At 43.4% G+C, this 16,878-nt stretch overlaps 1 protein-coding gene across 1 annotated transcript in view; it reads left to right on the top strand.

The window, feature by feature from the left end:
* The window catches only part of TBC1D9 (TBC1 domain family member 9), a 129,585-nt gene that overhangs the window by 39,711 nt on the left and 72,996 nt on the right, over window positions 1-16,878 (top strand). Inside the window, exon 2 of the mRNA XM_043902480.1 lies at window positions 14,618-14,728. Within this exon, the coding sequence (XP_043758415.1) occupies window positions 14,618-14,728 (111 nt within the window). The remainder of the gene's footprint in view (window positions 1-14,617; window positions 14,729-16,878) is intronic.

Here is a 16,878-nt window from a genome sequence, read left to right as displayed (position 1 = left end):
AAAATCTTCTGTCTGTATCTTCTGGCTTCAGGGAACATATACTGATTTCTTTCCAGTCAGGATGTTTAAGGTTGAATAAAAGAATCTAAGGAAGAGGTGTGGAACTTTTTTAAGTGTTTTCAAAAAGCGTATTGGTTGAGAAACACTGGCATAAAAGGAGTTCCTGCTTATGATTATCTTTTTTCAGCGTTTTGAAATGCTGATTTTCATGTAACCTTATTCTTTTATTGCATATTGTGTTTAATTAAATTCAACAATAGAAATCCAAATTTGAAGGTTTTTTTAAAAAGCCACCCCTGCAGGACAAGAAGCAACAGTTAGAACCATACATGGAACAACAGACTGGTTCAGAATCAGGAAAGGAGTATGTCAAGGCTGTAAATTTTACCTTGCTTATTTAGAGTAGCACATTATGCAAAATGCTGAATTGGATGAATCACAAGCTGGAATCAAGATTGCCAGGAGAAATGTCAACTCAAACTCATTTTAAATTGGCGTGCTTTAAATGAGCCTAGTACAGTTGATGTGTATGCATATATCTGTGTGTATATGATATGTATGTATATACATTTATGTATATAAATGTGCATTGTGTATATAAATGTGTGCACCTGTCACTTTTGCTTGGAGATTAAAAAGCTAGGTACAGAAGATGTAATTCTGGGTGAAGGAAGCAAAGCCTGACTTTCACTACTTTCATTTTCCCCATTCATTAATAAAATAATAATATAAAAAATAATTCCCCCTACCTTTCATATTTCTTCAGTCTCTGCTTGAAGATACACGAGTCAGTGACACTGATGAAATTACATGGTTGGTTTTCATCCTGCTGTATGTCTGTTATGTCTGGCTGATAGCATGAAAAAAGAACAGTGTCTTGGAAATGACTTTGAAATCACTTTGCAAAGAAGCCCTCCAACCCCAGTCCGCTGTTTTTCTTATTGCCAGTGATCCTCTTTTCTTTTTTTTGCCATCAATTTTTGATATTTTTCAGAGATTTATAAGGACTTTTAAGGCCGTCCTTGAACTATTTCTTAAGAAATCTTAATTGGGTTTAATATATTCCATAAGGGACTCACCTACATTTGCAGGTCATTTACATATATTGAAAAATACCTCAGGTCATAATGCACAATCTGATGAAATAAGGGCATTACTTGCCGCTGCACAACACCCAGCTTTGCAAAGTCAAATCATCTTTGGCAGGTTTCTTGGTCTGACTTCTCCCACTTGTTGGTGGGAGATGTTCTGGTGCCATAATGTTCTGTTTATTTTCCAGTCCTCCCAGCTTGGTGTTCTCTTTAAAGCTTTATTTGGACCTTAGGTGAAGATTGCTTTCACCTGATCCATCACAAACTGAAATGTCTCTGTGAAATAACCCTTAGTCTTGTCCAGGTGACTTGAGGCTAAGCTAGAACCGAGATTCTTCTGGAGAGGACTTGTGGGTTGGATGTTGAGAGTTGGATGCTCTCCAAGTGATAAAGTCAAGACAAAATGTCCAGTGATGGAGCCAGGCTGCTACTGTACCTCTCCCCTGTAAATAGCCTGACTGTTTTAATTACAGTTCTGCAGCTGCTATTTTTATCTGTTCTGGAATATTTGGATGCACAGCTGGAAAGCATATTATTAAGCTGCTGTTAATGCCTTGGCATTTTATTATATAACACTTGCCTGCTGTCGTACAGACGAGAACATTTACTCAAAGTCCGTCTTCGATGGAGCCAGATGGAGTTAGGGTTTTAGTTGGGCACTTTTGCTTGCAAGGACCAGAGACTCAGGTTACCTCGGGTACCTGTATTCCTTGCCAGGATACATATGACCTGGACCGGGCCTGGAGACTCAACAGGAGGCCTGTGACAGTAAGAAGGGGCTCCCCGCCTCCCGCTCAGCTCCCTATCATAGGTCCTGCTCATCTGCCCTCTGCATTTCTGCTCTTTTCTCTTGAGGATACCTGGCTTCCTCAGCCTCTGCTTTGTATCTCTTCTTTAGCTCGTGTTTTCGCCTCTGTGCCACCTGACTTGTTTGCTGCCTTCCCTTGTCATGGAATTCTTTCAGCTTCCATTGGTAACTGCTTGGCTTTGCTCATCATCTGTCTCAGCTCAGATTCCCTTAAGATGAGGGGGATGGACTGGCCAGGCTCATCTTATACTAGGTCACACTCAAGCCCAAGCCCTGTGTTTCTGGTCATCATCTCTGGTGAAAGGCAGCCTTATTTCGTATAGTGTGACATTCCTCCTGTTCACCCCCATGCATGGCGTGAATCCTAAGGAGGACCAGTTCTTAGGGTGACAAGTGCCCGAGACAGGAAGTAACAGGAGCTGATTGGTTACGGTCTCATCTTTTGTGATGTCTTAAGGCAGGATTTTCATCACGAATTTTGTATTCCTTTATTAATTCTTTTACTATAGCTTTATTATAAAATAAGCACATTGTTAATAATTATGAGTACAAAGTTTTACAAAGTATAGTTCCAACAGCATAATTATTACTTTGAAAAATACAGTTCTAAGAGTCGAAAAAGAGTTCCTCATTCCTTCGCTGTGGAGCATCTCCTCATACTGATGTCATTCTCCAAAGAGAACCATTATAAACTGATCCTTCCAGCCATTTCTTATGTAGGTATAAACACATATTGCCTGATTGTTTGCCTTGCTTATGTGTAGCTAAAGGCAACACTGTGGGTACTTAAAATATAATGAATACTCAGTGATGAAAGTAGCAAAACTAATTTCATTCGTTTAACTTTTATGGTTTTTAATTTGGACTATAATCTTCTGATTTAAGATAAGCTAGTTGTGAAACACCTAGTCACTACAACTGAGTTAAGCCACATATGTATGAATATGTATCAGTTTGTTGTATTCTGTGCTTTATATACTAAAGGGAAAAAAATGAAGTTTAAAAAAAATGTCTCAAAGGATAGACCCCTGTCCATTGGAGTGTGTTTTGAGAATGCCGTTCATTCCAATATTGACCCCTAGCTGGCATATTGCATCCTGGCAACAAGATTACTAACCTGTGGTTGTGAAGGAACAGCTGTAATGTAAACACAGTAACCATCTGTTTACTTGATGGCTTGATCTCTCTGAGTAAAGAAAGCCCAAAATAGAAGGTTGGAAGTAATTGAGCAAACAACAAAAATTTTTTTTACATCATAAAAATATTGAATGTACATTTGAGAAACTTTTAGAAACTTTTAAACAACCAAAAGGAAGCAAAATTGTTTTATCCACCAACATGTTCATTTTTGTAATCTTTAAAAATGTTACAATTCATTGCATAGACAATATTGTACTTGTAACTTGACAGCTACATATAAAACATGTTGGACAAAAATTAAAGCTTTGTGGTTTTTTTTCACATAGCATACTAAATATGTTTTGCCATCTCATTAAATAATTACTTGAGGATATGACTTTAAATGTCTAAATATCATTGTATAGGTGTTCTATAATATATATAGACATTCTAGATCACTGACTATGAATGTAATTTTAAATCCATAACTATTTCTGTTGTTGTTTAGTCGCTAAGTCATGTCCAACTCTTTTGTGACCCCATGGAATGTAGACTGTCAGGCCCCTCTGTCCATGGAATTCTTCAGGCAAGAATACTGGAGCAGGTTGCCATTTCCTTCTCCAAGGGTTCTTCTCATCCCAGGGATTAAACCCATGTCTCCTGCATTGGCAGGCAGATTCTTTACTGCACAACCACCAGGGATGTGATACTACTTCACTGTGGAGAAGAGGTTAGCTGAATTAGGAGGAAGATGGGCAGTTGTTTGGGGACAGTAAGTGGCTTCTGCAAATTCAGCCCACCTGACAGAAGGGGTCCTAGGACCATCACACTCAGGTTTCCTTGAGGTGGTGGGTGTGGCTTGTCTCTTAGAAGCAGTGGGCTTCTCACCAGTGAACTGCTCCCAACAGCACCAAAAGGACCCCTGCATCCTTGCTCTTATGCCTGACCTTGATCATCAGTTTCAGGTATTTAGACTTACTTCTGTAGACAAGATGGGAATCCGTACACCTTCCCATCATATAAATATAATGAATATGCATCTATCTTCCTCTTCCTGGGTTGAGAACTTATTTGAGGAATTGGATTACCCAGGTGCCTTGGGTGCTTCTGAATAAATCCAGTCTATTGTCCTCATTGGTCTAGATCAGAGTAGTCCTGAATCCCTGATTAAAGTCTGAGAACAACAAGCTTGTCTGTGGAGATGACATCACCACTGCACTGCCAGGGTCAGGACCGCTCCCTGGTGTGTGGTCCATGCTGGTGCCCAGGGACCCACTCTTAGAAGGGCCCAAGGCTTGGTTTTCTGTTCTACTTTGGCTGTCTAGGAATTCCTAAGAATTTTTGACAAAGAGTACCTGCATTTCGTTTTGCATAGGGCCCCACAAATTGTAAAGTACATCATGTAAAGTACAGTATTAAAGAGATATTTTAATGGTTCCTTCTCAGACATCACCTCTGAAGAGAAGGAAAAATCAATTCCACCTGCACTCCCTTTTCTGCAGGAGAAGAAGGTGCATGTGACTTTAAGAGACTAGCCTGCAGGGTGAAGTGGAGCAACTCCTGTAAGACTTGGCCTTCCAGGATGCTTGGGAGGCCTGAGCAGCTCAGAACTCATTGGCTGCTTGACAGAGGCTCTGCAGGCGAAATGCTCTTCTGATTTAGGATTTCTGCCCTGTTTGTTTAATTGTAAAGCAGCCTGTGTTTTATCTTTTGTGGCAAATATGAACATATATTTGATCCTTAACTTTCTGGGCACAAAGACCCTGCGATCCAGAATTAGCATGAAATGCTGCAGAAGGGGTGCCCCGCCTCTCTGAGCCTCACCATTCAATCCCCTTGAGCCTGCTCCCTTCTTGGTAAGAAAGGAGTCAAGGGTCTCTTCAGAGATCACCGAATCGGCTGGTTCAGATTCTTCACACTTGTACTTATTTTTTATTATTTTTAAAAATTGAAGTAGAGTTGACATACAATATGTTAGTTTCAGGCGGGTTCTCCCCACTTTTAAACCTAGGCCCCTTAAGATAAACGTAGGACAGAAACCTCATGCCTTTCCTTATTCATGTATTGGGGCTTCCCAGGTGGTGCTAGTGGTAGAGAACCCGCCTGCCAATGCAGGAGATGTAAGAGACGCAGGTTCCATCCCTGAGTCGGGAAGATCCCCTGGAGGAAGGACATGGCAACCGACTCCAGTATTCTTGCCCGGAGAATCACACGGACAGAGGAGCCTGGCCGGCTGCAGTCTGTCTGGTCACACAGATTCGGACACCACTGAAGCAACTTAGCACACAGCACATTCTTGCCTTCAAGTGAGAAGTGATTCTGTGCAATTTTAGTTTAGTTAGCAGTGGCAGAGCGATGCTTTTCTTCATTTCCCAAATAAAAAGTTATAGAAGTAAATGTACTCTTTATATGTGATTCTAATAAATGTAGTCCCTCCAGCCTCCCCTTCACCAATGCAGTGCTATTTAAAGTGCCTGTTTGGCAACCTTTTTGTTTCAGCTGCCTTGAGCTAAAGAATAGAAATTGAGATTAAGCATTTAGAAAGCTAGAGCCATTTGTCTGTTAAATTAAATAATGAAAAAATGGGAGGTTTTTATTTTCTTTGTCTCTTTTCATATTCTGTAGCTATATTTTAGTATTTCATGGGCTCTGTACTTTACAAAAGTCTCAGTCTGCAACATACTGGAAACCAGAAACAAACTGATTCTTACCAGGAATAAAGTACTGTCCTTGACAGAATCAGCAATGTATTTCCTCCGTTAGCAGAATTCTCATTCATCTTTCCACAAATGGTAACAAGGTCGCACGTGCGCATGTGTGTGTGTGTGTGCGCGCGCATCTGTGTATGTGTGTGTATATGTGTGTGCGTGTGGATGTGTATGTGCGTGCGTGCTCGCGTGTGTGTGTGTGGATGTGTGTGTGTGGATGTGTGGGTGTGTGTGTGCGCGTGTGTGTATGTGTGTGGATGTGTGTATGTACGTGTGTGTGGATGTGTGTGTGTGTGGATGTGTGTGTGTGTGCACGCACGCATGTGTGTGTGGATGTGGATGTGTGTGTGTGTGTGGATGTGTGTGTGTGGATGTGTGTGTGTGCAGGCACGCATGTGTGTGTGGTGTGGATGTGTGTGTGGATGTGTGTGTGTGTGTGCACGCGCGTCTGTGTGTATGTATGTGTGTGTGTGTGGACGTGTGTGTGTGTAGATATGTGTGTGTGTGTGTGTGTGTGTGTGTATGGGCTCCCTTCCCTCTAGTAACTTGTCCTGCTGTAGTGCTGTGCGTGCTCAGTCGTGTCTGACTATTTACGACCGTATGGACTGTAGTTTGCCAGGCTCTTGTGTCTATGGAATTTTCCAGGAAGAACCCTGGACTGGGTTGCTGTTTCTTCCTGTGGTGGCTCTTCCCAACCCAGGGATTCAGCCCGCGGTTCCTGTGTCTCCTGCATTGGCAGGCAGAGTCTTTACCTCCTGAGTCACTGGGAAGCCCCTGACTTGCTTATTTCACTGCAGTTGTGATACACACCCGGCTGGACTTGTGTCCTGAAAGGCAGCAGTGTAGGTGAGAGGGGAGAATCATGGGTGGCCTATTTCTACCACTGATCATGGTTTAAACCATGTTGAGAAACCGTTTTCTACCTAAATATGCTAGAGGAGTTGGAAAATAGGCAACATTTATGAAAACAAAACACTCCCAGACTGTCCTGAGCTGAAAGTAGAATCCCAGCTTTGGACTGGTCTCTGCCTTTGAGCCAGCAGGACTCAGGTCTGAGAAAGGCTGTTAGACTCTTTGAGGCTATGACACTGAGGAACACGTTGTCTCCATCTCCAGCCGCAGCACCTCACCCCGCCAAACCTCCATGCCCCTTACCTCTTTCAGCGGAGACCAGCCACCGCCTGGATTTCTCTCTCAGACCCACTGTGACTGGCCTGCATTAGCCCAGATGGGCCATCACACTGGGGGCATTACAAGCTCAGGTGCAGGTATAAGTAGGGAACCAACTGTCACCCGGCAATTCCAGCCTTTCCCTTCAAGGCTGTTCACACATGCCCGTTCCTTCATCTCTCTCCTGGTCTCCTGGCCTGTATGGTAGCGCAAACAGAGGGTTTGCCAACCTGTGAGGGGGATGCAACAGTTGAAATTGACTAAATCTTTGAGTTTTCTTTTTTTTGGCAACAACTGATAATCTCTGGACTACTTGCCAGAAGTAGGGGAATGGAAAGACAATGCTTTCCCTAAATAGTAATAGCTCTAGTCTTGATCCAGCTTCATTCCAGATCATTTTCAATATTCATTCAAAAGTGACAGATTACTTCCAGAGATTAGAGAAGTTAATTTCCCATGGTGAATTTCTGTTTCAGATAGAGTTTGGTCTGTATCACCCCCCACTCTCTGAGATGGGATGTTTTAGCCTTTTTCTCAAGTCTTGGTCCCCTTTTCTTGTCTGATTTACAGGCAAGTTTAATTATTCATGGCCAGTTTACTAGAACTTGTTATATTCGGGCCTGTGGGACAGAGATGAATAAACTCTGAAAATAATTCTTGGTTTCTTCCAGTGTCCATCAAGTTGGAAACTTTGTGGCCCATTTTGTCGATATTCAGCATGATGTGGAGGACATTATTCCAGGCTTTGGGAATGCCAGGATAAATAAGGCTGTGCCTGCCTCAAGGAACTCACAGCCCAGTGGGAAGAAACTCCTTTTTTCCCCCGGTAGGAAATGGTGTGACAGTTGCCTTAGTAATGTGAAGTGCAAAGTGGTTAGCAGGTCACAGACAAGGGAATAGTTAATTGCTAGGAGATTTGGGAGTGTTGAGAGGATGGGGAAAATGTGTGAAAAGAGTAGAGCAAATGCTTTAGGTGACTTGACCTGGTTATTGAGGGAAATAGACATTTTCCAGAAAGAAAAAAAGACATTCCAGATCAAGTAAAACAACTTGGGCAAAGCCTCGAAGGCTTTAGAAACAAACAAGCAAACAAACAAGATTTATTCAGAGAAGTGTAAAAATTATGACGTGGCCGGTGTTGATATATGTATCTATCAGCAACTGCTTCTAGATATTATTGTTTAAGTGTGTGTGTGTGTGCAAAGTGTCTCAGTTGTGACCAGGCTCCTTTCTCCATCAAATTCCCCAAGCAAGAATACTGGAGTGGGTAGCCATTTCCTTCTCCAGGGTATCTTCTCGACCCAGGGATGGAACTGGGGTCTCCTGCAATCCAGGCAGATTCCTTACCATCTGAGCCACCAGGGAGGCCCTGTTATCGCTTAAGTTCTTTCTGCCTATTATCACACAGTCCACTTAAGTGCTAGACATACATGCTGGGTACCAATGACATAGAGGCAGCAGCGGAGAAGGACAGATGGGAGCCTGTGACCTGTAGAAACCTTACATGGGAAGGAAAAAGAGGGCCTTGCAAATACTGATCCCAAGGTCTTGCATTTATATAGAACAAATACACAGAAGCAAATCCAAATGTAACAGAGAAGTAAATCCGAGTATATTGCCTCTCTGGCTTTAAAAATATCTGGGTATATTTGCTGAAGTGAATTGAAATCCAGTGTATATATGAGTGGAAGCCTCTAAATAGTAAACTCTGAATTTCTGACCTAGAAATTTCAGCAAATGTCAGCACAGTAGGAAGGGCAAGTAACTCAGAATAGGGAACTGGAATGACCAATAAACAGGGAAGAGATACCCAAACTCATTAGTCATCAGAAAATGCAAATTTCAAGAACAAATACTGTTTCTCCCCCTTGAGATGGGTGAAATTTTTTTTTTAATTTCATAATACTAAGTGTTGGAGATATTAAGGATAAACATATTCTCTCCCTTCCCTGGTATAATGTCAATTTCCTGGTATGAGTGTAAATTGGCACAATCACTTTGGAAAGCAGTTTTGTAATAACTAATAAGGTTTCAACACACACGTGGCCTATGGCCCAACAATTTCATTTTATTTTTATTTTTTTTAATTATTATTATTTTTTAATATTTATTTATTTATTTGACTGCAACAGGTCTTCATTGTAGATGCAGCTTCTTTAGTTGTGGCATGCAACTTCTTGGTTGCAGCATGTGGAGTCTAGTTCCCTGACCAGAGATCAAACTCTGGTCTCCTGCATTGAGGGCATGGAGTCTTAAGCCACTGGACCACCAGGGAAGTCCCAACAATTTCATTTTAAAGAAATATGTGCTTACATATTTAAGGATCATGTACAGAGAATGACTGCAGTGCCCATTATGGCAAAAAAAAAAAAAAAATAGAGATAAACCCAAATGTTCTTTACTAGGAAAATGGGTAAGTTACAGTGTATTTAAACAGCAGACTATTACGCAATATTCAAAATGAATGAATCAGATTTATAAGTATAACCGGGGTAATTTTTACAAACATATCATTGGGTAAAGATTGTAGAAAAATATCAACTTTATCATTAATGTAAAATTTTAAATGTACATCAGTGCTATATTAGCGATATATTCATGTGTATGTGTGGGGGCCAATGAAAGTATAAGGACGTGGATGGGAAGAGTAAAAATACTGGAGGGATTCTGGTGCCCCCTCCGGGGTGGGGGGGGAATACTGGAGGGTGGTGACTAGAGAGGAAAATAGGACTGAAGGGAACACAAAGAGGGGAGCTTTGCTGGGAGTGTGGTGTTTTCTTAAAAAGAAAAAACAAAACAAAAACGGGAACTTCCTGGTGGTCAGTTGGTTAGGACTTCACCTTCCAATGCAAGGGGTTTGACTCCTTGTCAGGGAGCTGCGATCCCAAATGCCTCCAGGCAAAACAAAACAAAGAAGCAAAGCAAAAAGCAAGCAATATCGTAAAAAATTCAATGAACACTTTAAGAAAGGTCGACATCAAAAAAATCTTCGGCAGATAAGACCAGTTGTTAACGTCGGAGTGGTGGGATATGTATTTTGTAAGTTTCAGGGTTTTTCTGTCGTTTAGAAATATTTCATGAAACAATGGTGCTCAGTACACACCGGGCACTCTTTTTGAGTGGATACTGTTATTATTATTATTTTTGACTGTGCTGTGTGGTTTGCGGGATCTTGGTTTCTGGACCAGGGATTGAACCCGGGGCAACCCCAGTGAAAGCGCTGAGTCCTACCCACTGGACCGCCAGGGAACTCCCTAGCAGATGCTACTGTAGCTTCCATGTCAGCGGACAGCCCATTCCCCAGACTGCCCCAGCAGGGTATTTGTAGGGCTCTGTCTTTGACAGGCCAGAAGGCTGACGGAATGAGTAGAGGGAGGCCAAGACAGCTGTAGGATCTTGTCCACTTTGACATTAAATTATCCCAGATCATCAGTAGATGGATTGATTGTTGCCATGGGCACATCCGTGGGTGTCGCACCCTCCCCTGACACATCCCTCCTTCTGAAGGGTGAGGGGCTGCCCAGGAGTGGAAATGCCTCTTGTCGGCATCGCAGACCCTTTAGTGCACACAGCAGTGGGAGGCCTAAAGGTACCAGTTTTGCAGAGTGTTTTCTGAATCTCCTTGAAAACAGCACTTTAATGTTATAAGATGCCCCCGAGCTAATGTAATAGGTAGATGCAGAGAAGAGTTATTTTGAGGACCGTAATTTGACTTAGTTATCTCAGGCGATCAAAGATTGTTTAACACCAGAAATAGCTGAGTAGAACAGCTGCTAAAACAGTGTTTTGTGTGGGAAATGATGAAAGGTTCAGTATTTTGACAGCCATTTCAGAGGGATGAGTAATAAGACTTCTAAGAAAATCCCGATTACTGCTTTTGGGGGGGAATGCTCTAGAATAGATTTCAGATTTCCCATTATCTAGTGTTCTGTGTGGACATACAGTGCAGAAGGAGTGTTTTCTCTTTTCCAGAGTCTTGACTGCTTGTCTCAGTACAATTTAGGCAGCACGGTAAGTATTTATGATTTAGGTCTTCTAAGAATACATAACTCATCCTTTCATCAGACATGTGTTTAGGTCTTACCCTGCTCCAAGCAATGTTTGGGGTCTGGGGGTCCAAAGCGATCCATCATCAGACCTTGTTGTCATGGAGCTCCCAGCCTGGAAAGAGGAGAAGTGGAACAAGGCAAAATGTGCAACTGATTTTAAATAAATGCAGTAGCTATTACAGGAGCAGAACTCAGGGAGATCAGGGTTAGAAAGAGGTGGCGTGAGAGAATTAGGAGTTTGTCATTTGAGGTGGTGGGAGGTGGGCGCTGATGGACAAGCACACCATCCCAAGTGGAGGGAAAATCCTGGTCAGTGTTACCAAGTGAATGAATATTTAAAAATTTTTTATTTCTTTTTCTTTTTAATAATTTTATTTATTTCTTTTTGGCTATGCCAGGTCTTCATTGCTTCATGGACTTTTCTCTAGTTGCGGCAAGCAGGGGCCAGTAGATATGGATGTGCCTGTAAGTGAAAGTGTTAGTAAGTCGTGTCTGACTCTTGCGATGTCATGGACTGTAGCCCGCCAGGCTCTTCTGTCCACGGGATTCTCCAGGCAAAAATACTGGGGTGGGTTGCCATGCCCTCCTCCAGGGGATCTTCCTGACCCAGGGATCGAACCCGGGTCGCTTGTGTTGCAGGCAGGTTCTTAACCATCTGAGCCACCAGGGAAAGATGATGTGCCTTTTAGTGTTCATCTAAATCTTCATGGCTGATTCATGTCAATGTGTGGCAAAAACCACTACAATATTGTAAAGTAATTAGCCTCCAACTAATAAAAATAAATGAAAAAAAAAATCTTCATGGAAATTGTGGTGCCAGTTGTGAACGCAACTGGTTGCATCACCAACACACAGTTGGTGAGCTGGCATCTAGTCAGAAGCCCTCACTCCACTGGCATCCCCTTGAAGGCCACTCAATTTTCTTTCCCTCTGAGTGATACCAGAGGGTTTCTAATTAGAATAGTGGATGGTATAGATGATTTGTGGTTAGGGACATTTGTGGTCAGGACATGCGGATGGGATTGGACCTTTTCAGAGGTCTTCTCTCCTTGGTGTCACAGAGTACAGAAGACTAGTGAGACATTAAGGATGGGGAAACTGAGGCTTGGAGGGGCTGGGTCTGGGAGGTGGCCCAGCCCGGACTGCGAGCTCCAGAACCCGGACTCCCTCTGTGGGCTGCTCTGCCCGTCCTTGGAAGAATCTTTATCTACCATGATGCTCTCTTAGAGGCTCGTTAAACCACAGAGGCTGGGCTTCCACTGCTGGCTCAGACAATAAAGAATCCGCCTGCAACTCAGGAGATGCAGGTTTGATCACTGGGTCAAGAACATCCCGTGGTCAAGAAGGGAATGGCTCCTCACTCCAGTATTCTTGCCTGGAGAATCCCATAGACAGAGGAGCCTGGTGGGCTACAGTCCGTGGAGTCGCAAAGAGTCAAGACATGCCTGAGCGACTCATACACACACAAACCACAGAGGCTCATCCTGGACTGTGAAGCCTGTGTGCCTTAGAAACAATGTATGTGTCGCTTCCAATATTTTGATTCTGGAAAAGGAAAAGTATTACCAACGCTTGCCTATTATGAGTGATGGACTTGTATTTCTGGTTCACATGTGTTTCTAGTTAACAGAGAGAGCAATCCAGTTTAGCTGGCGCTCCTTGCTTTTCCTATTAATACATTCTCCCATCTGCAGATAATTGAAGAGTAATTAGAGGTCTGCAGTAAATTCTAGTCACCGTAGAGAACAAAAATACACACGTGTGGTATTCTATGGAAAATGACTCCTCGGAAAACTCTGCAGACTCTAAAGACTTGATTTTTGATATATTTCATACAAGCCAGAGCAAACATATGAATTCATTTATCCTTTAGTGAAAGTGTGGGCTTCCCTGTGGCTCAGACGGTAAGGAGTCTGCCTGCACTTCGGGAAACCCAAGTTTGATCCCTGGGTTGGGAAGATTCCCCTGGAGAAGAAAATGGCAACCCACTCCAATATTCTTGCCTGGAAAATCCCAGGGACAGAGGAGCCTGGCGGGCTACAGTCCACAGGGCCGCAAAGCGTCGGACACGACTGAGCGACTTCACTTTCACTTTCACTTTCTTAGTGAAAGCATGTTGTTCCTGGTGTATGCAGGTCAGCTAGTGGTCATTGTGGTTTGCAGTGAACCTAGGTGGACTCCTGGCTGTGGACAGAGACCAAGGGGACAACTGTGGGGCTTCCCCATTCTTGCTTAATACCTTGAGTTCTGGAAGGCAAGGGCTATTTTGGCCACTTTACTAATGAGGACGTGAAGGCCACCAGAAACTTAATGGCTTGTGCATGTGCCCCAGACCAGGAGGGAGCTTTTCTGAACACTAGGTCACTTGACCCCAGGCTGGCAGAGCAGAAGAAGTGATGTCAGTAGCATCATGCATATTACGGTACTATTCAGTGGGGACAGAACCAAGCCTTAAGACGTTACTGGAAGACAACACGTCAGGAGATACTGGCGGTGACAGTTTCATAAGAACCCGTGGTTCAGATTCAGTAGAAATTCATGAGGAGTCTGGCCCGGGCGCAGGCACTGGGCTCGGTGCTTCCTGTATCCTAGTTATTTTCAACTGTGGCAGGTCATGGAAGGCTGGGGCCTTTTACTTTCCCCTCCCTGCTCGACTACCATCAGTTCCACCTCCAAGTCGTTTTTAATCACCATGTGACGAATAGCAAAGGACTCTGCCATGGAGATGGGGAAATGCTTGTTTCACAGCCCTGTTCACTCCTAAACTCAGCCCTAATATACTGCCTGGCCCTCTCCCCGACTGGATTATAAATGTCTTAGGGACTCTTGTCTTGCTCAGCTTCATGCCCACAGGGTCTGCTTTGCGTATGAAAGTGTGAAAGTATTAGTTGCTCAGTCGAGTCCGACTCTTTGCGACCGCATGGACTGTGGCCCACCAGGCTCCTTTGGCCATGGACTTCTCCAGGCAAGACTTCTCCAGGCAAGAATACTGGAGTAGGTTGCCATTCCCTTCTCCAGGGGATCTTCCTGACCCAGGGATCAAACCCGGGTCTCCTGCATTGCCTGCACTCCCTGAGCCATCAGGGAAGCCCTGCCTTGCATATAGTAGTTATTTATTGTTTGATGAGCTGACCTGTACCTTTTCGATACAAAAGAAAGGTGAGAATATTATCATTATGAAAATAACACGTGGGGCTGCCTAGCACGTGGACTCAGATGTACATGACTGATTCACATGACTGGTTCCTGTGGTTTTGTTAGGTTACTTAAATTAAGGGTTTGTTTCCAGGATGAAGGGGAGAAAATACTACATATAGTTTGTAATGATGGTAAAGCAGAGACCCCAGAATATCAGTGCTTCATACCTTACTTTTTAGTTTGAAACAGGTGTCTATTATCAATACCATGGTGGGCCAGGGACTGAGGTAGGAGCTTTGTTGGTTTGGCTTTGGAAACCAGCGCCGTCTTTCAGCATATGCAGCATCTCGTGCAGGTGGGTGGAACAAGTATCGTAGAGCCAGCAGCATCGCAGCCGAGAGGAAAGTTTTGTCCAGATGGGAGGTGGTGGGAGAGGGTTTGCTGACAGGTCCACTAGAAGGGGCGTATCCACACTGCTGCTTCTGGGAGTTTGGAGGAGACCCTTAAACTTTTCTCCCCGCTGTCTGTCCTCAGGCCTCCTGGTGGGCACCCTTGATGTCGTGTTGGACTCCAGTGCCCGGGTCGCTCCTTACCGCATCCTGTACCAGACTCCAGATTCTTTGGTCTATTGGACCATCGCCTGTGGTAAGTGCAATATTTGGAAATACAGGAGGTGTTATGATCGGCAACTTTCTTTCAGAAGGGAAGGAACATTTCATTGTGAGATGCAATCCATTGGTCGTTTAAGACAAGTTACTAGAGCCATTTCAGCAGATAAACCCTGAGTCTCAGCAGTTTAACACAAGAAAGGTTTCTTTCTCAACCTGCTGAAGTCTTATTTGGATACAGTGGCCACTTCCATCTGTAGTAACACCCCATAGAACACAAAACTTCCAAGATTAACTTCCAAGGAAAAAGCAGGAGGTGGAGGCACACCTGTGTTTCACTTGCTTGGCCAAGAAGTGCCACCAGCCTCACTCACACCCCACTGGCTAGATAGAATTAGTCAGCATGGCCCCAGTCTATCTACAGGGAGGCTGGGACATAACTAGGAACACACGGAGTCCTGGGTGGGCTCAGGAATACTTATCCTTCCTACCAAGTAGGGATTATTTATTTCTCCTGATGGTTATCTGTAATCATGAGCTGGGCTTAAGGATGTCCCTTGTGGCTCAGCTGGTAAAGAATCCGCTTGCAGTGCAGGAGACCTGGGTTTGATCCCTGGGTTGGGAACATCCCGTGGAGAAGGGAATGGCAACCCACTCCATTATTCTGGCCTGGAGAATTCCATGGACTCTACAGTCCATGGGGTCGCAAAGAGTCAGACACGACTGAGTGACCTTCACTCACTGGGCTTAAAATAGTGGTAAACAGTCATGCTGTTATTAGGTCTCTCACAAGAACTGCTAGTCCAAAGTGGCTAAGGTTTTTTTGTTCTTTTTTTTTTTTTAAGCTATTTGTTTTTTCAGATAACCCTAGGAAGAGCAGGGGCACTGAATACTTTTTTTTTTTTCAATTTTTTTGCCTCCACATGATTTTTTTAAATTAATTTATTATCTTCTTTAGTTTTAGATTTATAGGAAAAGTGAATAGATAGTTTAGAGCACTTCCATATACCCTCCATATATATGTTTCCCCTGCAGTTAACATCTTACTATGAAACATTTGTTCCAATGGGTGAACCAGTGTTGCTACATTGTTATTGAATAGAGTCCATACTTTATTTAGATTTCCTTAGTTTTTACCTGATGTCCTTTTTCTGTTAGAGGATCCTGGCCAGGGTACTATTTTCTATTTAGTTGATAGATCTCTTTAATCTCCTCTTGGCTGTAGAAGTTACTCAGATTTGCCTTGTTTTTGATGACTCTGCCATTTTTTAAGGATAATGGTCAGGTATATTATAGAATTGTCCTTCTCTTGGAATTTGTCTGATGTTCCTCTCATGATTAGGCTGGGGTGATAGATTTTTGTGAGGAAGATCACAGAGATAAAGTGCTATTTTCATCACATTATGTCAAGCAAGGGCACCTCCTCTCAAGCTGATTTATGACTGATGATGTCCTTGATCACCTGGCTGGAATAGTGTTTTTCAGGTTTTCCCACTGTCTTCTTCTCCTTCCCAAACTGCCCTCCTTGGTAGTAAGTCACCATGCACACTTACTGAGTAGGGAGTTTTAATTTGCTCAATTATTTTTATCACTGTGAATTCATGACTATTTATTCTTTGCATTATAATCCAGCACAACTTTATTTTGTTGCTCAAATAGGTCTAGCTTTGACCATTGGGAGCTCTTTCAGTTGACTTTCTTCAGTTTTTAAATTTATCTCTGCTTGGTAGGAAGTGCCATGCTGGGATCTAAAGATATAAAGATAATCAGATCCGGCCTCTGCTCTTGAGAATACAAGGAAATAGTTAGTTACAGCCCAGTGTGAACACGTACCCAGCAGTGCCGTTGGGCGGTGGGGCTGCCAACTAGAGACAGGAACCTTGGCTGGCCTTCTGCAAGGGTAGGGGGAGTTCTGTGGGTATGATTTTAGGCTGCCGGAAGGCTCTGGTACCCTAGCAAAACACTCTCAGGGATTCAGCATCTGAAATTCTAACATGGTAGTTGTGTCCCTTTAAAGTTATTCTGGTTCAGGTGCAAACAGGAGAAACAATGAAATGACTTAGCATTTCAGCGTTCCAGTGAATGAAGGAATGGCAGCGTGAGCCAGGGCAGGGAGAAAACCATCCAGGCCGGTGTGAGGGCTGGGGATTAGAGCAAGAGGAAAGGGATGAGGATGAAGCAAGACAG

The sequence above is a fragment of the Cervus elaphus genome, chromosome 5 (genome assembly GCF_910594005.1).
Source record: "Cervus elaphus chromosome 5, mCerEla1.1, whole genome shotgun sequence".
Classification (NCBI taxonomy): domain Eukaryota; kingdom Metazoa; phylum Chordata; class Mammalia; order Artiodactyla; family Cervidae; genus Cervus; species Cervus elaphus.
This window is presented reverse-complemented; position numbering and strand designations above follow the sequence as displayed.